This window comes from Aquarana catesbeiana, linkage group LG07 (genome assembly GCF_042186555.1).
Source record: "Aquarana catesbeiana isolate 2022-GZ linkage group LG07, ASM4218655v1, whole genome shotgun sequence".
Taxonomy (NCBI): Eukaryota; Metazoa; Chordata; class Amphibia; order Anura; family Ranidae; genus Aquarana; species Aquarana catesbeiana.
Window position 1 is genome coordinate 188,323,748 of NC_133330.1, and position 23,405 is coordinate 188,347,152.

General features: G+C 41.9%; 1 protein-coding gene across 4 annotated transcripts in view; it reads left to right on the forward strand.

Moving 5' to 3' along the window:
- LOC141103383 (coagulation factor XIII B chain-like) overlaps positions 1 to 23,405 on the forward strand; it is a 1,101,294-nt gene that overhangs the window by 158,755 nt on the left and 919,134 nt on the right. For 3 of the 4 annotated variants that reach the window (XM_073592898.1, XM_073592899.1, XM_073592902.1), the window contains exon 3: positions 4,329 to 4,523. The exons of the other annotated variant lie outside the window; for it this stretch is intronic. In XM_073592898.1, coding sequence (XP_073448999.1) covers positions 4,329 to 4,523 — 195 coding nt within the window. The remainder of the gene's footprint in view (positions 1 to 4,328; positions 4,524 to 23,405) is intronic. 4 annotated transcript variants of the gene reach the window in all.

A 23,405-nucleotide genomic window follows, 5' to 3' on the forward strand; every position in this document is an offset into this window, starting at 1 on the left:
CATGCTCAGAAAAAATTAAGAGACAAAAGCTATTGGCTACTGCCCCGTTTATAGTCCCGACGTACGTGGTTTACGTCACCGCGTTCAGAACGATCGAATTTTCCGACAACTTTGTGCGACAAGTTTGGCCCAAAATCCGTCTGAAAAAATCTGATGGATTTTGTTGTTGGAATGTCCGATCAATGTCCGATCATGTGTACAGGGCATAATACTCCTCTCACGGTTAGTTCTTGTTAGCCCCACCTTGGTGGAGAGTAACGAGTTCCTGCAAAACGCAAACTGCGTCAAAATTACAGCGAATAACCTGCTTCTTCAGGAAAAGTTTCAGCAAAAACACTAAAATATGGAATAATACAGACATCAGTTTCAGTTTCTATTTGATCAATGAATATACTGATTCAGTTACTGTTATCGCATACCTCAAGCTTTGTAAACAAAACAGTGAAAACACATTTTATGGTCCTACATTCAGTCACTGTCACCCCTGCCATGAGACAGTCCCCAACATTCTCCAGAGGGATACCAAGTCCCTGTACAGTTGCAGCTAGGTGTCTGCAAAGGTATCATATAAAAATCATGATACCATATGTGGCTGACAAAGTGCAGCAAACGGTATACGCAATATTGTGCTTTAGATTTATGGGGGAAGAAATCAGAGAATAATGTGGACCCCCTATGTTTACAAACTACACCCCTGTTAAAGACTGCTAATGTTGAGAACTCCAGGTCTCAGACAGGTCTACCTGCTCCTTATCCCTCTGTCTCTCCACTTCTCCCCACCACCACCATACTCCTCTCATCGGTTGATGCCAGGCTTGCAGAAGGAAAGGCGCTGGTGGGAAGGGCAGGATAGGAGATGCAGTTCTGCTGCAGGGGTGGCGGTGTTACATTATTGGTGGAAAGACTACAATTCCTAAGAGGCAATGGAACATAAGGGAGGAGCAGTTGGTGCCAGGACGAGGAAGAGTGTGGACCTCTGTAACAGTATGCCTGGGGTCTTACCTGGAAGCATAGCCTGTGTGTCAGCTGTCACCTCAGGAAATGGGACATAGCCTTGTCTGCTGCTCTGTTGTTTCTGGCCTTCTTGAGGGAAGGACAAGCAAGGTTGCTCACCATCTTAATCCACTGTTAGCCTGAGATCGAGCCAAAGATCCATGAGGGGCCCCTCCTATATCTGCAACAAATTCTGTGTTGCAGGATTGGTGAGAAAGTTATTAACCCATTGTCTACATTGTGTGGCAGGAACCTTTCAGGAGTCTTTCAAAAACCATTTGCCATACTCTCATTACATGCTCTAATACTCATCACAAGCAGTTTGCCATAAATTTTCACCCTAACCTGTGCTTAAGATAACCCTACTGCTTTAGATTGATTCTACACTGGTTCAATTACTACCCCTCTTTTGCTCTTCTTCTTACCCTATTATCACGGAGTATACATGTACTTCATTGTACTTTAACTGAATGCAGGTTTTGTTTCTCAGACAAAACGACACGTGCAGCAACGCTAAAGGGTGCCAACGATAGCCGGCAGAAGAAACCACTCAATTTGCCCCACCTTGTGTGACCTATTTTTGTTTTTTCTGGCCCAGTAAAGTCCTGCAGGCAGCTTTATACCTAGCACAGACTCCCCAGTGCAATAGTGGCTATTATAGCTTATTGCCTTTAGTAAATCAACTTGGGGATGTGCATGTATTGCGGAAATGTCCTGAGTATATGTATGGTGAGCTAGAGATAAGTAGCGGGTATAATATTCCCTGGGGTAAGCAACTCTTTCAGACAGATACCAATCCACTGATACAGTGCCAACCAGTGATGTGTTTCTTGTGCTGTTTAGATGGCTATATACAGGTGCTGTACAGTGTTCCAAAAATGAATGGTTAAAAAGCTTCCCAAACAACCTAGCAGTGTCCCAGCACTAATTACACAATCACAGTCCTAACTATAAAGCTGTCCAAGCCTAACGCTTATCAACCTCCACATACACAGTTTTGCAGCTTGAACCAAACTTTAGCTCCAACAGACATAACCTGTCTGCTTCCCAGGCTGTAGAGCTCTAACTGTGGGTCCCAGGGAAGTTGACAAAAGGGGAGAGGTTCAAAACCCAAAGTGAAAAGAGGTGTTTGACTGGAGCATGGGAGTTGTGTAAATCCCAAACAGTAATTTTCTAGACTTCCAGACATCCTGTAAGATACTCTGCTACAGTATATACAGTGTATTTTGTGACAGTGCTAGGCCCTGCCATTGTGTGAGGATAGGCAGAAAACACATAGGATTCACATTAAGGCAGAGTGTGAAGCTCCAGCTTATTGTTTTCTGAGTAGAGAAGGCTGGCTTGTTGGCGTTCTCTGGGTATGGTAGTCCCGGATCTGGGTCTGGAGCTTGGAGACTTTGAATAGATTTTGCTTGATATGAGGTCTACAATCCTGTGCCCAGGACTTACTGGTTGTGTAAGTGTGCACACTCATTATAAGCAAGGACCTGGCCATCGCTCAAAGCCCCCACCAGTAGAGAGGTTTGTGCTACCATTAAGAGACTGCACTCCATGTTTGAGAGATATCTTACCCACAGGACTGAGAGTCTGGACAGCTGAGTGAATCTAGGAGACTAGGAGAGCTGAGGCAACTAGGTGAGTCCAGGGGGTGGAGAGAGTCTATGAGTCTGAGGACTGAGAGAGAGCCTAAGGTGTCAAGAGAACTACTAATGAGAGGCCAGGAGTGGGCCTGTGCAGCAGGGTGCTGTAGTCTACAAGGCTGAACGAGCCATGTCTGAGGGTCCTTTGCCAAGAGCAACGTTGCTGCTGAGGAGACATGTCAAATGTCTCCTCAGCATTGTACATTGCACATTTCCTGCCAATTCCTACACTGTACATTTCCTGTCAACTTTTTCTGATGAAAATTCCCCTGCTTGGATGATTAACTGCTTGCTGCCCACCCACCGTCAAATGACGGTGGGGAGTTGCAGCTCTTGTTCTGGGACACTGTCATATGACGGCATCCCAGAACGGCCGCTCTCACGCGCCCATCGCTGCCGCGCCATGTTGCTAGGACACAAGGAACAACAAGGAAGTGCCGGTAATCGTCTTTCCTCGCCTCACATTGACAGAGTGTGAGGAGAGGAGAGCCGATCAGCGGCATCTCCTCACAGGGGGACATGTAGGAATGTAATCAGGGCACTGATCATCAGTGTCCTGATTACAGTAAAGAAATATAGTGTCACAATACAGTGACCACCAGTGGCAGTAATCTGTGCCCACCACTGCCCACAAGTGCCACCAATCAGTGCCCATTAGCCATACCAGTCAGTGCTGGCAATCAGTGCTGCCCATCAATGCCCATCAGTGTCGCCCATAAGTGCCACCTATCAATGCCCATCAGTGCCCATATGTACCACTTATTAGTGCCCATCAGTGCCACCTAACAGTGCCCATTAGTGCCCATAAGTGCAGCATATTAGTGCTTCATCAGTGCCACCTCATCAGTGCCCATAAGTGCCACCTCATCAATGCCCACCAGTTCATCCTATCAGTGCTCATCGGTGCCGACTCATCAGCTTAGTAAAAAAAGTAAACATTTATTTTTCAAAAATGTTTTTTTCGTAAAAAATAAAAAACCCAGCAGTGCTTAAATACCACCAAAAGAAAGCTCTATTTGTGTGAAGAAAATGATAAAAAATTTGTTTGGGTACAGTGTAGCACGACCGCGCAATTATCATTCAAAGTGTGACAGCGCTAAAAGCTGAAAAATGGCTTGGGTAGGAAGGGGGTGTTAGTGCCTGGTAGGCAAGTAGTTAAAGGAGTGGTAAACTCTTGCAGTTTTTCACCTCAATGCATTCTATGCATTGAGGAGCCAAGTTCTGCTGTCTGTGTCAATGGATCCAGCAGCAGGAGACAGGAGCTTGCCTGCACGGGTGCCCCGAGGGAGAGCGCTTCTCCGACAGGGCACTCGAGAAGAGGAAGAGCCAGAAGTGCCACTGAGGCACCCCAGAAGAGGAGGATCGGGGCCACTCTGTGCAAAACCAACTGCACAGAGGAGGTAAGTATGACATGTTTGTTATTTTTTTTAAAAATGAAGGTTTAGTTATCCTTTAAGTAAGTATGTAACTAGAGTTGTGACTACGCTATACAGGAGTGTGTAACTAAAACCTCTGAATTTAATGCTAAATTTTAGAAGTAAATTTTTGGGGTAATTGGTAAAGGTGTTGGGAAAAACATTGTTTTTTTAGTCAGGGTGGAGACTTTTTACATACCGTATTTTTCCATTTGGCAACTAATAACTACAATGTGTATGTATATTTTAATTTACTGATATCTTTTTTATGGTTGTTAAGTTTTAGGTTACTGTTCAAAGCCACAGCAAAGTAATGAAAATGGGGAACTAGAAGGTCAGTGGAATGAGGAAACTTTTCCACCTGGGAAGGTGGCAACTTACATTTGTCACCAAGGATACAGCCAAACTAGTCATATTAAAAAGGCCTGCATTGAAGGTGAATGGATAACTATTTCTAAAGGCCAATGCATTGAAGGTAAGGTTTCAAAAATAATTATAAAATATTAACTATGACATTCACCCAGAATTCACCCAAAAATAAAAATGTCACTGGGCAACATTCACCTTAGACATAATTCAATTGAATGTTAATTTATCCAACATGCTTTAATTTTATGCCCCGTACACACGACTTTCCACCAACAAATCCGTGTATTTTTGTTCGAAGGGTGTTAGCTTCAACTTGTCTTGCATACACACGGTCACACAAATGTTGGCCAACAATTATGGACGTAGTGACGTACAAGGCGTACGTGATATCTCCATTATGAACGCTAGTTTTACAAGACCGAACGCTTCCGCCTCGTACTTGATTCCAAGCATGCGTGTTTGTACTTTGTACATTTGTGTACACACAATCGGAAAGTCTGACAACACAAATTTGTTGGTGGAAAATTTGAGAGCATGCTAGCCAACATTTGTTGGTGGAAAGTCCGACAACAATTGTGCGATGGAGCATACACGGTCAGACATCCAACATTTCCCGTTGGAAAATCCGATCATGTGTATGCGGCATAAGCCTTCATTCACACTGAACAGGGGTTCGAAATCATGTGGGTTCAGCTGAACTCACACAATTTCAAACCCACATTTCAGTGCGAGTTCGGGGCCAATTTGAAAGGCATCTGTGTGGGTTTGTGCACAGATGTCTATTGAAATAGTCCCTGAAGTCGCCAAAAGTAGTGCAGGAACTACTTTTGGAAATCGGTGCAGAGCCGCAACATAGGCTCCGATTTGACATGTCAAATCGCATGTTAAATTGTGCCGATGTGAACGGGGCTTAATCTACTTACAAATGAGCTGCACTGAACATAAAAATCAATCAACATATATCCAAAATTATTCTGTGCGTCTTTTCTATTTAGTTGGGCAACGAATGATTAATAATTCAAAAGGTGCATAACACAATAGTACAAAAACAAAATATATAAAAGCTTGTGTCTCTTCAGTGTTCATTCATGTGCAAACACCACTCACCTGTCAGAAAAAGGTATATGCTCACCTTCCTATGAAGTATGTATGAGTAGGAAAGGCTAGACCCTGTGTGATATTTTTATTTCTGCCTGTGTCCCTGTTTAAGATTTGTACTCCCTTCCTGCTTGTTAATACTTTTGCAAGCCTTTAAAAAATAAGAGGGGAACTCCTGAGCCCTGGATAACAGTAAAAACTAGATTAAACTAAAAATAGGGTGCTTTTGTAGGAGCTACCCAAAAGCAGGCCCTATGGAGGTGCTGATAAAGTAGGCCTCATAAAACTTTTTCCCATACTTTTCCCCCATAGGGTTAGTTAGATGGTCACTTCTTCCCAGCTAACCTGGTACTAGGGGTCCTTTGAACCTCTTAGCAGTACACTTTTTGTGCAAATATGAAAAAGTAGACAAATAAGCAGAACATTAGTGGCCTCCATTCACAAAAGCAGATCGCATGTGATATTTAGACATACCCCCCAACCGTCCCTGATTCGTCGGGACCATCCTGGGATTTGATGTATGTCTGTAGAATATATGAATATTCTCTTGATATTATTTAACTTATATTGATGAGAAGAGTCCCAAGAAAGTCCTTTATCAGTTCAAAGTCTTTGTTCATCTCCTTTCCTAAATCCAGCCCCCATCTTCTCCTAAAAAGGGCTGGTTTTGTCTCATAGTTCCACAAACTCTAGTGACAAATGTATTTCAGCCTAACTCGCCCCTCCCTTACTGAGGAGCTATTGAAATACAATATCATCCCTATTAACAGATACAGTATCTCACATAAGTGAGCACAGTACACCCCTCACATTTTTGTAAATATTTTATTATATCTTTTCATGTGACAACACTGAAGAAATGACACTTTGCTACAATGTAAAGTAGTAAGTGTACAGCTTGTATAACAGTGTACATTTGCTGTCCCCTCAAAATAACACAACACACATCCATTAATGTCTAAACCGCTGGCAACAAAAGTGAGTACACCCCTAGGTGAAAAGGTCCACATTGGGCCCAAAGTGTCAATATTTTGTGTGGCCACCATTATTTTCCAGCACTGCCTTAACCTTCTTTGGCATGAAGTTCACCAGAGCTTCACAGGTTGCCACTGGAGTCCACTTCCACTCCTCCATGATGACATCAGGGAGCTGGTGGATGTTAGAGACCTTGCACTCTTCCACCTTCCATTTGAGGATGCCCCACAGATGCTTAATAGGGTTTAGGTCTGGAGACATGCTTTGCCAGTCCATCTTCCTTTACCCTCAGCTTCTTTAGCAAGGCAGTGGTCATCTTGCTGGTGTGTTTGGGATCGTTATCACGTTGGAATATTGCCCTACAACCCAGTCTCCGAAGGAAGAGGCTCATGCTCTGCTTCAGTATGTCACAGTACATGTTGTCATTCATGGTTCCCTCTATGAACTGTAGCTCCACAGTGCCGGCAGCACTCATGCAGCCCCAGACCATGACACTCCTACCACCATGCTTGACTGTAGGCAAAACACACTTGTCTTTGTACTCCTCACGTGGTTGCCGCCACACACGCTTGACACCATCTGAACCAAATACGTTTATCTTGGTCTCATGAGACCACAGGACATGGTTCCAGTAATCCATGTCCTTAGTCTGCTTGTCTTAAGCAAAAGGTTTGCAGACTTTTGTGCATCATCTTTAGAAGAGGCTTCCTTCTGGGACGACAGCCATGCAGACCAATTTGATGCAGTGTGCAGCGTATGGTCTGAGCACTGACAGACTGACCCCCCACCCCTTCAACCTCTGCAGCAATGCTGGCAGCACTCATACGTCTATTTCCCAAAGACAACCTCTTGATATGATGCTGAGCATGTGCACTCAACTTCTTTGGTCGACCATGGTGAGGCCTGTCCTGAGTGGAACCTGTCCTGTTAAACCGCTGTATGGTCTTGGCCACCGTGCTGCAGCTCAGTTTTAGGGTCCTGGCAATCTTCTTATAGTCTAGGCCATCTTTATGTAGAGCAACAATTCTTTTTTTCAGATCCTCAGGGTTCTTTGCCATGAGGTGCCATGTTGAACTTCTAGTGACCAGTATGAGAGAATAAGAGCGATAATACCAGAACACACCTGCTCCCCTTTCACACCTGAGACCCGAGAATGAGTTACATGACACCGGGGAGGGAAAAATGGCTAATTTAGTCCAATTTGGCCATTTTCACTTAAGGGTGTACTCACTTTTGTTGCCAGCGGTTTAGACATTAATGGCTGTGTGTTGAGTTATTTTGAGGGTACAGCAAATTTACACAGTTATACAAGCTGCACACTCACTACTTTACATTGTAGCAAAGTGTTATTTCTTCAGCGTTGTCACATGAAAAGATTTAATAAAATATTTACAAAAATTTGAGGGGTGTACTCACTTTTGTGAGATACTGTATATTGGCATTCCATAAGAACCTGGGGGATGAACAAGAGCCATGTGTACAACCATATACCTTATACAATATAACTTTATCATCTAAATGAATTAATGTTACATAAATCAATATGTATATATTATATTCAATAAAAGGCCCTTTTCTTATGAATATCCCAATCAAGAAATATTACAGTAAAAAGAACTAATATTCTTAACTCAAACCTCTGCATCTTAAGAAATGTGAAACCTTATCCCATTTGCCATGGGGGAGAGGAAAGGCTAATTACTACCATATGTAAGCTCTCCAATGAGAAGCACAGACTGTAAAATCTTATTTGTTAGTTTTCCAAATATAGAAGAGATAAATATATATAACTCAATTATAATTTCAAGATCTATCACTTTCAAACTTGTTAGTATTTTGTAATACGCAAATATTAGATAAAGGAAAGCTTCTAACATTTCCCTCTCAAAATGATTGATTAAGCAATCTTAATCATTTTCTAATTTTCATCCATTCACATTAGCTGCATCAAATTCAAACATGCTTTTTAGATCTTAAGATATGTGATTTTAATATATCTACAATTTTGATTCTATACAAGTTAAAGTAAACTTGGTAAATCTTATGTTTCATAAACCATAAAATTATTTTTACCCTTATTATTATTAATAATTCATAAATAAAACACTGTCGTACAATGCTTTGAGGTATGGATGACACTTCAGAAATATACGTTCCATACTTTCCCTCCAAATCGTATTTAGCATAAATCTATAATCCATACAACCTTTCAAATAACCTTGTCAAAAACTAAACATAAAATGTTTCCTAACTTCAATTCAATCATATATGTGAAATAATTTTAAAAAATACATATTACTATGTTAAACCTGTCCTAACTTGTCTGAATAAACTTTAGGAAAAAATGTACTCTTATCTTAATTAACTACAGATGTTCTTGCTAACTCTATTGTAAAAAGGTTTAACCCTTTCAACTCTGAAAGTACACAACATGTGATTATAAAAGTTAACGTGTAAAAAAAAAAATCTCATCTTGATATGATAAACATATCACGTCACATTAAAATGTATATACAATAACTGCAATATATCTGATGGATAAATTATTTCATCAGTAGTCAAAAGTCAATTGTTTTTCATAAGTTCCCCTCTTATGAGAGATGTAATATTTCTTGTCTTCTTTTTTATTCTTCCTGCACTCTGTAAAGTTGGAAAAACTTTATTGAACATGAAAAAACAACAATATTTATGATGAATGAAACTCTTGTGTCAAATCTTCTCCCAGAATAGATATTCTTAAGCTTCAAGGGGTTGTTTTCATCTGGAAGGTCTAGAAATATTAGATATCTTCTATTGGTGACTCGTAAGTCATTTCCTGTACCAAAAATGGGGTATCATTATTTTTGGCGTTAATACTAGTGCATTGGTTAAGATTAGTGATGAGCTTGATGTTCGGGTCGAACATAAGTTTGACTCGAACATCGGGTGTTTGCCCATTTGCAGAACAGCAAACATGGGGTGTTCGCGGCAAATTCGAGCGCCGTGGAACACCCCATAATGCACTGCGGGATAACAGTGCATTGCTGTATAATGATTGGCCAAAGCATGCACCTTACCTGCATGCTTCGGCCAATCACAGCACCCTCTGCTAAGAGAGCCATAATTGGCCAAAGGCAGGGTGCCTTTGGCCAATCATGGGTCAGGGGGACTAAGTCCACGCCCCACACTATATAAGGCAGCTTACATGGTGGCCCTGTCTTGTTGGCGTGGACAGAGAGACAGCTTGAGTTAGATTAAGCAGACAGGTTATTCAGTTAGTGCCAGTGTATTTGATTATATATATATATATATATATACACACACACACACACACACACACACACACACACACACACACACACACACACAGTCAGTCAGTCAGTCTAGTATTTTTTTATATATATTCTGCATTTAGCATAGACTATAAATTCAGTGTTTACTCTATTCAGTCAGTGCAGGTAGTGTATTTATATATTCTGCATCCAGTGTAGCCTATATCTACAGTGCATTCTGTGGTGTACTGTTTCTAATACACTTCAGGCTGTGTCTTAACCACTTCAGCCCTGGAAGATTTGGCTGCTCAATGACCAGGCCATTTTTTGCGATACGGCAATGCGTCACTTTAACTGACAATTGCGCGGAGGGCTTTAGGAGGAGGGAGGAGTGTAGCAACAGCGCCGATCAGGTGCACACCATAGGAGCTCCCAGCACTGTCTCCAGTTCCCTCTAATGAAATATTACTAAGCCCTCCTGGCCCCCTTACCCCCTTGTTTCACTGCCTTATAAGCACTGGCTAGAACCTCTGCCCCGCGGTAGACTGTCCCAGGGCTCCGCTTTAGGGATTACCGTGCTGGAGGACGGGAGAGGTTGTTGTCCTGCCTGCTGTGCCGCCGCTGCTGGGTCATCTCTCTGCCTCCCCGCCTTCCCGTTTCCTATCGAGAGTTACGGGTCGTTGCTGCGGGAGGAGGGAAGACGGACGGGGAACACTGGAGTGGTATAGCTCCCCCTATCCTCTTGCCTCCCTGCTGGTCCGGGGCGGAGAGCGTGCAGCACCTGGCGGGATCCAAAGACAGGTAAGAAGGAGATACTCAGCCACTCGGAGGAAGCCGGAGGAGGCCGCCGAAGAACGAACAATAGGCCGAGGGCCACCGAGGATTGCCGCGAAGAGCTGAGTGGAGTCAAGCAGAGCCAAGAGGAGAGAGCCCACTGGGAGAGGTTCTGCTGAGAAGAGAGGAGTCCCCCCCTTCCAGATAAGTAAAAACTCTGAAAAACTATATCTGAATATAATATTATGTTTTTATGAAGTAAACAAAATGAAGTGAATAGGAAGAGAGAATTTCCTGAAAAAAGTGTAGGGAATATACTTGGATCCTGATACAACAATAGTTTCCACATATAAAATAGCTGAAATAGAAGTATTATGTGAATGTGTGTCAGGATACATTTGGTCCAGGAGCCAACGTTTATATATGCTAAGAGACTTGTGCAATTTGGGTCCACTGCTGTTGGACAGGAGAAACTACACTTACTTGAGGTACTCTACTTTCTTGAAATTAGAAATTCTTTGAACTGTTCTGGGATGGCCCTGCCCCCTTTTGTAAAACTTATATAATAAATACACAAGTTTTAAATACTAAAAGGAAATGGACTGGGACAGGGGATAAGGGGATCTCCCCCCTGTTTGTTTTTTTTGGGAGCAAGTTGGTAAAATGAGGGGTAAGTCGGCAAGAGGTGGTGGTGTAGTGGCCAAATCACCCCGTGCTAGTCTAATGCCCCGTACACACGGTCGGATTTTCCGACGGAAAATGTGTGATAGAACCTTGTTGTCGGAAATTCCGACCGTGTGTAGGCTCCATCACACATTTTCCATCGGATTTTCCGACACACAAAGTTTGAGAGCAGGCTATAAAATTTTCCGACAACAAAATCCGTTGTCGGAATTTCCGATCGTGTGTACACAAATCCGATGCACAAAGTGCAACGCATGCTCAGAATAAATAAAGAGATGAAAGCTATTGGCTACTGCCCCGTTTATAGTCCCAACGTACGTGTTTTACGTCACCGCGTTCAGAATGATCGGATTTTCCGACAACTTTGTGTGACCGTGTGTATGCAAGACAAGTTTGAGCCAACATCCGTCGGAAAAAATCCTAGGATTTTGTTGGGGGAATGTCCGATCAATGTCCGACCGTGTGTACGGGGCATGAGCCTGAGCTCTGGTCCTATGCACAAATATATAACCCAAGGAGAGGACTTTGAAGGAGAAAGCCAAATAACAGAAAAACAATAAAAGCACAAAGGGACGTCAATTAGAAACCAAAGAATAAAAGTAGAAAAAGGGCCAGAATAAAACACTGTTAGAAATTAGCACTCTTTGAGATCCCAGAATAGACCCCGAGGAACCAGAGTTAGATTCACGTGCAAGAAGAGAAGTGAAACAACAGAAGACAGCTCAACTGCCAACAAAATAGATATGGAAATTATGTTTGCGGCCCCTGGAAAACTCTTTAAAAACAGAAATGGCAACAATCCATAAAGACCTGGGCCACATGCTTTCAAGAGTAGAGGAAGTTGAAAAAATATGGACTCTCACACAAGCATGATAAAAGAGCTACACAGAGAAATAAAAATATTAAAAAAAAGATCAACAAGAACAAGCGTACAGATTAGAAGATCAAGAAAATAGGGATTGAAGGAAAAACCTAAGACTACGAGGTCTCCCCGAATCCACTCAGAAAATTTGACAGAAATAATAAGGAAGATTTTGAATCCAATTTTAGGAAAAGAAGAAACTAACCCAATAAAAATTGAAAGAGTATATAGAACAAGAAGACCACAAGGGTTGCCAGTGGAAAGTCCAAGAGACATAATTGTCAGATTTGAAAACTGGGAGGAAAAAAAAACTAGGAAACTGGAGAAACCTGAGGGGATATCCTCCAATCGAATATGAAGAAAAGATGATACAAATTTTTCAAGACTTCTCACAAGAAAACCTGAAAAGGAGGAGGACATTAAAACCTCAATTTAAAATTTTACAGGAGCAAGAAATCCAATATAATTGGGGTTTCCCCGCATTTCTGATTGCCAGGAGAAATGGACGTACTGCTAGACTTAGGTTTATAGAAGGAACTCACGATTTCTGTAAAAAATTGGAAATCCCAATATCAGAAAACATCAGAGATTTAACTCCAAGGCAAGAACGACACAAGACACAAGGAAACAGATTACTGAATGACCTGGTATTAAAAATCAAATGAAAAGTAAAGAGGTCTGGACAGGGTGGGGAGTGGAGGGGGGAGTGGGAGGGGGTGAACTGAAGAGAAGAGGAAGAGTTGAATATGGAGGGGATGGAGACCAGGACATGCGGGGTGCCAAGAGGTCACCTTTTCAAATACAGGAGGGGCGGACCTAGCGCGCCAAATAGAATTCCACCTCGGGCCAGAAAGAGCAAATGGGCAAGAGAGCCCTTAAATTAATTATCTGCTCTAAGACCATGAGATCAATATACCAACAACAAGGGGGATGGGAGGGGGGAGAGGGAGGGGAAGAAGGTTGGAGGGAGGGAAAAGGTTTGTTAATCTCAGGCAAGTCTGCTGTGGGGCTCGGATATGAAGGGTTCCCTGTGTCTCCCCGCTTGGGGTGTCCCTCCCCCTTTTTTTGGGGTGGCGCCCGGGAGGGGGGGCATAGGGAAACTGGAGAGAAATAGAGAAACATGAGTAGTATAAAATTTTTGACATATAATATTCGAGGACTAAATTCCCCAGAGAAAAGACATATGGCATTACGAGAAATAGAAAGAAATGCTGCAGAAATAATATTTCTACAAGAGACACATATTGCACAGGATACAAATGTTAAGTTATACTCAAGGGATATCCCAATATGGTATTATGGAGAGTCCTTAATCAGGAGGAAAAAAGAAGTAGCAATAGGCTTTGGGAAAAATGTTTGTTTTATAGAAGAAAAAAAAAAGTAGACTCAGAGGGCCGCTTCCTATTTCTGAGAGGGACCTTACAGGGAATAAAATATACGCTTGCAAACGTTCACTGCCCCAATAAGAACCCCAAAAAATATTTGGCAGGAATATCGAACGATCTGATGGAATTTAAACAAGGCAAACTAATACTAGCTGGAGATTTTAATACCTCCATGGACCATAAATTAGATAGTACGTCAGTTGCACTGGATAGAGAATACAAACAACTTATGCCGCGTACACACCATCGTAAATTCGAACACCAAAAGACAGATGAGAGCTATTGGTCGGAAAATACGACCGTGTGTATGCTCCATCAGACTTTTGCTGGCCGAATTCTGGCCAGCAAAAGATTGAGAGCAGGTTCTCCATTTTTCGGTTGGAAAAAGTTTTGATCAGAAATTCCGACCGTCTGTACCAATTCCGACGCTCAAAAATCCTACGCATGCTCGGAAGCAATTCGACGCATGCTTGGAAGCATTGAACTTCATTTTCTCGGCTCGTCGTAGTGTTGTACGTCACCGCGCTCTTGACGGTCGAAAGTTCAGCGAACTTTTGTGTGACCGTGTGTATACAAGCCAAGCTTGAGCGGAATTCCATAGGAAAAACCATCCAAGATTTTTCCGATGGAAAATTTGCTCGTGTGTACGTGGCATAAGAAGGGTTAAAAAATATATGAACATCAATTAGTTGACATTTGGAGAATCCAACATCCTAGTACAAAAGACTATACATTCCACTCAGCCGTACATGGTACATATTCTAGGCTGGATTACATCCTGGTTGGGCATAGAGCACTGGAGGATGTAACGGAATCAACAATAGGAATAACAACAGCGTCGGACCATGCCCCAGTTGCAATGAGGATGAAACTACAAGGGGAAACCTACGGGAAAGCCCCGTAGGGACTAAATGAGGATTTAATAGATGACAAGGAAACAGAAAAGACAATAAAAGCAGAGACCGATCCACATTTCCAAAGGAATGAGATGCCAGAAATAACAAAAGCAACAATATGGGAAGCACACAAAACGGTTATAAGGGGAAAATGGATTTCTATTGGGGCAAGAAAAAAGGAGAGAAAAAATACCATGGATAAAATTATAAAAGAAATATACGACCTGGAACAAAGACACAAAAAGTAAGCGGAAGTGGAGGAGCGAAGGTGGGTGAAGAGGAATATAAAATTGCGGCATACGCGGACGACGTCCTGATGTATGTAACCAACCCAAGGGTGACGCTGCCAAACATAATCAGAGAGATAAAAAAAAATATGGTGAACTCTTGAATTTTAAAATAAACCCCATTAAAGCAGAAATATTAAATATAGGAGTAGGGAAAAATGAAGAACTTGCATTACAGAGGAAATTTCCATTCACGTGGGTGAAAAGAGAGTTGTCATATCTAGGAATTAAATTGACACCTACCGCCGATAAATTATACCTGGCAAATTACATCCCATTACTGAATGAGATCAAAGCGGAATTAAAGAGGGGCTCACTGCAATCTATATCATGGTTAGGAAGGATAAATATGTTTAAAATGGTAATCCTTCCCAAAATAATATATAAATTCCAAATGTTACCAATAGCTATACCACAGAGTTTTTTCAGAACAATAAAAACAATGATAATAAAATACATATGGCAAAACAAAAAACCAAGACTAAAATTTGCACTAATCACTAGAAAAAAAAACCACGGAGGTCTAATACCAGATATAAATAAATATTATAAGTCGGTAATCATTTCACGGACGGTAGAATGGGTCAATGAAGAAAGTGGATAAAGATTGAAAATATGTTAAGTAAAACAACATTGCACCAAAATATTTGGGTACCACGCAAGCACAGAACACCAGATTTGGAGGCACACAATTTGACTATAAATGTATTTAAAACCTGGGATACATTATACAGACAAAAAAAATTGGGCATATAATTCACCATTAATTCACTCAACGGAACAAATTTTCTTTGCCCAGGAAAGGGAAAACTTTTAGATGATAGAATGGGGAATGCACAAATAAGGGATATCACCATACACGGGAAGATGAGAACACTCTGAATTAAAGGAAATAAATAGATGGAAGATAAGCGACTGGGAATACCTTCAGTTAAAACATTTGGTAAATACATTACCCCAACCAGAGATAGAAAGAATTTAGCCCTATTGGAAAACCTCTGCGGGGTACAAACTCCATTGAAACATGGTATATCTAAAGTATATGGAATATTGGCAGAACTGGAAGGACAAGAGTCACCCCCCTACATAGGGAAATGGGAAAAAGAAATAGGGACAAAATTAGAGGACCAACAAGTTGAGAAAATGATAGGAGCAGTAAATAGTTATGCAACAGATATAAACACAATTGAAATGAACTATAAACTACTGGCAAGATGGTACCTGACCCCGGACAAAATTCACAAATATCAACCGGACAAATCCCCGCTGTGTTTGAGGGAATGTAAACAGAGGGCCACAATGACACATACAGTGGGGACGGAAAGTATTCAGACCCCCTTAATTTTTTCCTCTCTTTGTTATATTGCATCCATTTGCTAAAATCATTTAAGTTCATTTTTTTCCTCATTAATGTACACACAGCACCCCATATTGACAGAGAAACACAGAATTGTTGACATTTTTGCAGATTTATTAAAAAAGAAAAACTGAAATATCACATGGTCCTAAGTATTCAGACCCTTTGCTCGGTATTTAGTTAGAAGCACCCTTTTGATCTAATACAGCCATGAGTCTTTTTGGGAAGGATGCAACACATTTTTCGCACCTGGATTTGGGGATCCTCTGCCATTCCTCCTTGTAGATCCTCTCCAGTTCTGTCAGGTTGAATGGTAAATGTTGGTGGACAGCCATTTTTAGGTCGCTCCAGAGATGCTCAATTGGGTTTAAGTCAGGGCTCTGGCTGGGCCATTCAAGAACAGTCACAGAGGCTGCAATATAACAAAGAGTGAAAAATTTAAGGGGGTCTGAACACTTTCCATCCCCACTGTATATGGTGGGAATGCACGAAAATCAAGCAATATTGGCAGGAAATCTTGGAATACATAAAAGATATAACTGGAGAAAAGATAACCAACAGCCTGCAGATGTGCCTATTAATGAATCAAAAACTTCAAATAAACAATATGGGAAAACGTTAACCCCAATATTGCTGAATGGTGCAAAAGGACTAATTCCAAAGAAGTGGCCAAGTTCAGAAAAAACAGATGTAAGGGAATGGTTTGAGCGAATAGAATACTACAGCAGAATGGAATACCTATGCCGGAGAGAAAAAGGGCAATCAGGAAGATACAACAGTATCTGGGGAAAATTGAAAGTTTTTAAAATCTCTGAGAAATACTTAGAGTCTGGCAGGGTTTGAGTAGGCCTAGAAATAGAAAGTGGGCCGAGAGCAGACCAAATGGGAGGGGGGATGGTGGGTGAAATGGAGAGAAGTAGCTAGGAGGATGGGGAAAATGGGTAGTGAAAGAATAGAACTTATAGAAGAGCGATATAAAGTAATGTAATATTTAAATTTTGAGAATCTGATAATAGAAGAAATTAAAAAATAAACTCCAGTGAAAACACCACAATGATGTGAAACTGAGAAGGAGACAATAAAATGAACATAAAGTTGAATAAGTGTCTCGACAGTATTTGCTGAAGTGGTAAAAAAAAAAACTGACAATTGCGCGGCCGCATGACGCTGTACCCAAACAAAATTTACATCTTTTTTCCCCATAAATAGAGCTTTCTTTTGGTGGTATTTGATTGTGTGACGGATCTTGGATACCCCGTATGGGAACCTCCGCCAGACCCATGTCTCCTGTCCTCCAAACGCATCCGCAGTCTGCAGACTCGCCATAACCAGCCCTTAAGCCCTCAATCACGAGACAAGCCACACAGGTTTTGAGGGTTAAACATGCAGAGCATAAACTCTTTATTAAGTACCAAACATACACTTTTAAACACAGTTAGGGACACTCCCCTTAGCCTTGTCATAGAGGGGGTAGGGGACAAGGAAGAACCAATGGAAACTCAACACTTGTATATTCAAACAACTACAGTTGAAACACATAAAGGGATTATGATAAGCAGGCAGCCCCTCCTTACACATCTCCTGCTGGGAGGTGTCTCCAGACCCCTCCTTACACATCCCCTGCTGGGAGGTGTCTCCAGACCTTTGTCTATGTGCCATGACCCAACACATTTAAACACAGCAATAAGAGGGGGTGGGGAGAAGGGATGTAGCATTCTCGTAATGCCATTTCGTCCCCAAGTCTCTCAGTCTCTTCTGGGCCAAAATCTGTGGGAAGGAGGCTAGCCCACAGCCCCCTCAAAAACAGACAGTGACAGTGGGTTCTTGTCACAGATCACCTCTGCGGAGTATATTTTTTGCGCTATAAACAAAAGAAGAGCGACAATTTTGAAAAAAACACTATCTTTTACTTTTTGCTATAATAAATATTCCACATTTTTTATTAAAAAAACAAATTTTTTCCTCAGTTTAGGCCGATATGTATTCTTCTACATATTTTTGGTAAAAAAAAAAAAAAAAAATCGCAATAAGCGTATATTGATTGGTTTGCACAAAAGTTATACAAAATACAGTCTACATAATATATGTCTACGAAATTGGGGATATTTATGGCATTTTTATTATTATTATTTTTTTTTTACTAGTAATGGCGGCGATCTGCTTTTTTTTTTTTTTTTCTTTTTATCGGGACTGCGATATTGCGGCAGACATATCGGATATTTTTAGGACCATTGACAATTATACAGCAATCAGTGCTATAAAAATGCACTGATTACTGTATAAATGTCACTGGCATGGAAGGGGTTAACACTAGGGGGCGATCAAGGGGTTAACTGTGTTCCCTCACTGTGTTCTAACTGTAGGGGGGGGGGTGGGATTGTCTAGGATGTGTGTATGTATGTATATGGATATGTGTATATATATATATATATATATATATAGATATATATATCTATATATATATCTATATATATATAGATATATATCTATCTATATATATAGATAGATATATAGATATATAGATATATTTCCTGGACCTCCCCATGTCAGCCTACTATGGGTCAGCTCCGCCCCCTCTGACCCCTCCAGGCCTACCTCTTTTCTAGCCCATAAAAGGGCAGCTGTCTGCCCACACCAGTGTTCTTTTTTCGTCCTCGCTCTGGACGCCTTTTAAAGTTTATTTTTATTTATTTATTTTTCTCTTCTCCAACCATCCTGTCGGGATTCAGCCTTTCCCGATTCAGAAGATCCTCCCATATAAGCTGTAAATCTCCTGAGGAGGTGGGTTCCCGTGGTGCTGGAATTGTATGGTACAGAATAAATGACTGTGTATTACTGGCAAAGGTCACTGGCAGTATAAATGACTGTATATACCTTCGTTAGGCAGGGGCTGGCACTCTCTCCTTCCATGCTTTTGTGTGTTCATGGTTTGGCTCGCTGGGTCTTGTAGTTCACCGCCTCCACATGTACTCCTTTTCAGGAAGCTCAGAGTTGTGCAGGTGAGGTCAGAGGTAGCTTCCTCTTTGGGTTGTCTAGCAAACACCAGAATGCTCACTGCTGATTTGTAGCAGCCTCTGTCCTAGGCTGATCTCAGTCTCCAGCTGGTCAATCTGCTACTCTGCTCTGGTAAGCCTCCTTCCAGGTCTCTCATTACTTTCTGCTGTTACTTGTCTGTCAGAGTATTTTTATTATCCTGTACCTTCTAGGACTGGGGAATTTTGCCTGCCTGCCTAGCTGCCTCAAGCACTGAAGATTTGGATGGAGAAATTTATTTTAATGTTATTTATTTATTTAAAAGAGAGCACATCCTCTGTGTTTTACAGAGAGAAGGGCCCACTGTGAGATAAATTCCCGCAAAGAGGTTTCAAATCAGCATTGCCTCACTTTAGTCGCTCGGACCCAAGCCAAGAGAGGTCAAGACATCAGACGGCTCAGGACAATGCTGCAAAAGCACGCCAGGTTAAATCCTACATTAAGCATGAAGTCAAGGAAGGGTTAAAGAGTGTTTCAAGGAATCCTGCTCATCCTGCTGTATCTTCACCATCTGCAGATTCAGATCATGTGTTTTCAGTGCATTTTAACTCTGAAGTCGATAGCGATTCGGATCCATCTGAGGCTGAGATGGTCTCAGAATCGCATACGTTTGATTTTTGCACTGGTTCCCCCTTGGTGGAGGCTGTTAAGGAAAGAATCGTCGCCTCCAAAGAAACAGCAAAGATACTACCCGTATTTAAAGAATTTGTTACCCTCCTTCCCATTTCATTTCTGAAATTAAAAAAGACGATGAGTGGGGGGGAGGGCCTGAGAAGAAGCTCAATGTGCATAATGGAGTATAGAAGCTGTACCCCTTGGGACACTACGCCTAAGGTGGATGCTTCATTACATATATTCGCCCGCCACATTCCGCTTCCGCTGGAGTATTCGGCCTCTTCTAGGGATCCTATGGATCGCAAAATAAACGCAGACCTAAAAAGCATTTGGTGGCTATTGAATCGGGGGATCACAGCTGTACAGGCACTCCTACATCAAAGCCAAAAATATGATGGAGCATTAAATGAATTTATCATTGATGGACTTGACTATATCCTACATCACAACTTTTGCCTTTTACTTGATTATCTAATTAAGGGAATATCTCTCGATATAATGTTTTAATACATATTATGGGCGTGTTTTATAAGTGTATTCTTTGGGTTTTCGCTGCAGGTGTTGCCTGCTCCCCGACCGATCGACTGGCCGGACGGGGGGGGAGACTTGTAGTGTGACTTCTCATAAGCCACATCGGTGGATTGTTTGCTCCGGCACTGGTGGCCATGCCAGTGGAGGTGTCATATGACCTCTTGGGGAGAGAGAATAGGCGTTTGGTTTTAAAAAGGGACCCTTATATAGGAAGCCTTCTACTTTTAGGACACGCATTATTGGGTAACTATATCATATAGAATATTGCACATTAGTTTTATTATACACAATTAGTTCTTATACATATACCCCTCTTGTATATTCCTTAACAGACTAACCTCTGAAGAAGACCTTGGATATATAGGTTAAAACGCATCAGCTTTTATTGTTTGATGTTGACAATATTTGTTAAATATTGTTATGGAAATATGTCTGTATAATGTGTGTCTGATCCTATAAGGTTTGTAAACACTCTATATCAGAGCTCATTTTTTAACCTTGATGTTAAATCATTTTTGTAAAATAAAATACAATTCCTTTTATACAACATTGGTATTAATAATTTGAATTTTGCTGCCAAAAAAACCCACCCTTGGGAAACCCTTTTCTTCTTTTTTGTTCTCAAAGTAGTGCAAAAACCTTTTTTGGAGTCGCTGCGACTTAAGTCGCACCAATTAGAACTGGGACCATTGAAATACATGGGTTTTGACTTGTCATGCGACTTCGCATGTGTCAGGTCACACAACAACTCGCAGTAGTGGAGACAGAGCCTAAGGCTACAAATAAGTCCTTCTGAAGCTGTCTCCGCTTTACCCTCTCAAGTAGGAGCAAGACTAGCCCAATTCAGAGGGGATTTGGGCGGACAAATTACATGATGCCTGGATTGTAGCCGTCATTCGATCATGTTATTGTCTCGAGTTCAGAACAAGGCCCCCTCAGACCTTGTTCATAGAAACTGGACTTCCTACTGATTTGGAAAGGAAGCAATGTTTGCAAGGATATATAGGGGAGCTGTTGGCAGCAAGGACCATCATTCCGGTTCCAAGGCACGGAATGGCACGGAAAGAGTATGTTCCCCCTCTTTTTTTGGTCCTAGAGGCTTCAGGGGGTTTCGGACCAGTTTTTGACCTCAAAGTCCTGAATTCTTACATGAAGGTTCCACCATTTAATGAAGTCATTGGAAATGATAGTTTTGGTTGTGGAGTCAGGAGACTAGATGGTTTCCATCGATCTGGCGGATGCGTATCTTCATGTCTCCATAGACGCATCTCACCATCGCTTTCTCAGGCCTTCCGTGGAAGGCTCTCATTTTCATTTTTAATCTCTCCTATTCGGTCTCTGCACGACTCAGAGAACATTTTTTTTAAAGCTACTGTCTGCTGTCGTTGCGACTCTCAGGGTCAAGGGAGTGCAAAAATTTAATTATCTAGATGACATGCTACTTCTGGGTCAAATGAGCTCCTTCTAGTTCATGTGAATTCACCTGCAAAACACTAACTCATTTCGGTTGGTTGATCAACTTTCGGAAGAGCCAGATGCATCTGACCCAAATGTTGGAGTATTTAGGAGTACAATTCGACACGGATCGGGTCGTGTTTCTCTTCCTCAGAGGAAGGTCCAGGGGATCCAGTCTCAGACCAAGCAGTGATGGCCAGGCCTTCTATGATGATGATGAAGGAATCCATGCAGTATCTAGGGGTTTTATCAGCCACAGGTCCAGTAGTCCCGTGGGTCAGGTGGCGCAGAAGGAGGTTTCAATGCAACTTTCTTCAGTGGGATCATCTGCCAATTCCGATAATCCTGGTCCCTGGTTGGTGGTCAGTAGCTCGCAATCTTTCCCGTGGAGTTCCGTTGAAGGCCTCAGAACCAATAGTAGTGTCGACCAATGCCAGTCTGGCAGGCTGCAGGGCACACTGCCTGGGACAGCAGGTTCAAGGCCAATGGTACGTTTTGTGGGGCGAAGAGTTCAAATTTCCTGGGATTGGATGCTGTCAGACAGGCTCTTAGTGTTCCAACCTATGTTGCGAGGTCGAGCTGCCAAGATTCTTTTAGACAACAAAACTACGGTGGCTTATGTGTCTCATCAAGGGGGCACAAGAAGTCACCTTCTCCTTCAGGTGGCATGTCAATCTTCCTCTGCACAGAGAAGAATCTCGGCTCTCTTACAGCATCTTAATTCCCAGGGCTTGGCAATGTTTTAGCAGATCGCTTGAGTCGAGGCTTTGGGGATCACAACAAATGTGCAAAGTGTTACTAAACATGTTGCTAAACAAACTTGCCTATGCTGTAATTCTTTTAAATAAGCTGGACATACTGTTATAAATTTTTCTTTTTTCTGTAGCAAACTTATCCTCTGAAGAGACCCCAAAATTCATGGGTCGAAACGCGTCAGGTTTGTTATGCAATAGCCTTATCATATGCTGTGTATAACCCATGTTTGCTATTATATGTATTTGGTATGGTATTTTCCCACTGGAGCTCCTAACTTATATTTATATGTTGTTACATTCATTCATTACCCTTCAATAAAGCATTTTAATATTTTATTTACTGCCTTGCTCACATCTATAGTTAGCTGCCTAAAAACCCCGCTCGGGGGACCTTTTCCCATTTTTCTTGAACAAATGGGGCCTCAACCCCAAGTACTTACGCAAGATCTTCAGGGTCTGGGGGACTCCTTCAATAGATCTTATGGCATTGGAGAACTGTCAACTGTCTTGCTTCTTCTCCCGGACCTAGCATCCACAGGCATTTAGTAAGGGTGCTCTGTCCAGGTCTTGGAACTTCCCCTTGGTGTATGTGTTCCCGCCGCTTCCATTGGCTCTCAAAATCCTGCTGAAGATTCAGCGAGAAAGGGTCACAGCAATAGTAGTCCTACCTTACTGGCTCAGGGAGCTGTGGTTCACTTTGGCTTGGAGGATAAAGTTGGGCTCACCAATCCCTCTGCCTCCTTGTCAAAATCTCCTTCTGCAGAGTGGGGCCTTACACCCGAACCACGGGTGGATAAAGTTAATGACATTATTACAGGATCGTCAGAAGGAATGTAACCTATCACCGGATCTGGAATACTACGGAAAGGGGTTGGGATGTTGGATCTCCTTCAGTATCTAACATTTTGGAGTTTCTGCAGAGTAGTCACCAAAGGTTAGCTTATAAGTCCCTGAAGGGTCAAATCCCTGCCTTGTCAGATATGTTGTGTACAAGATGTGCTCTACATCCGTTGGTGATCTGATTTTTTTT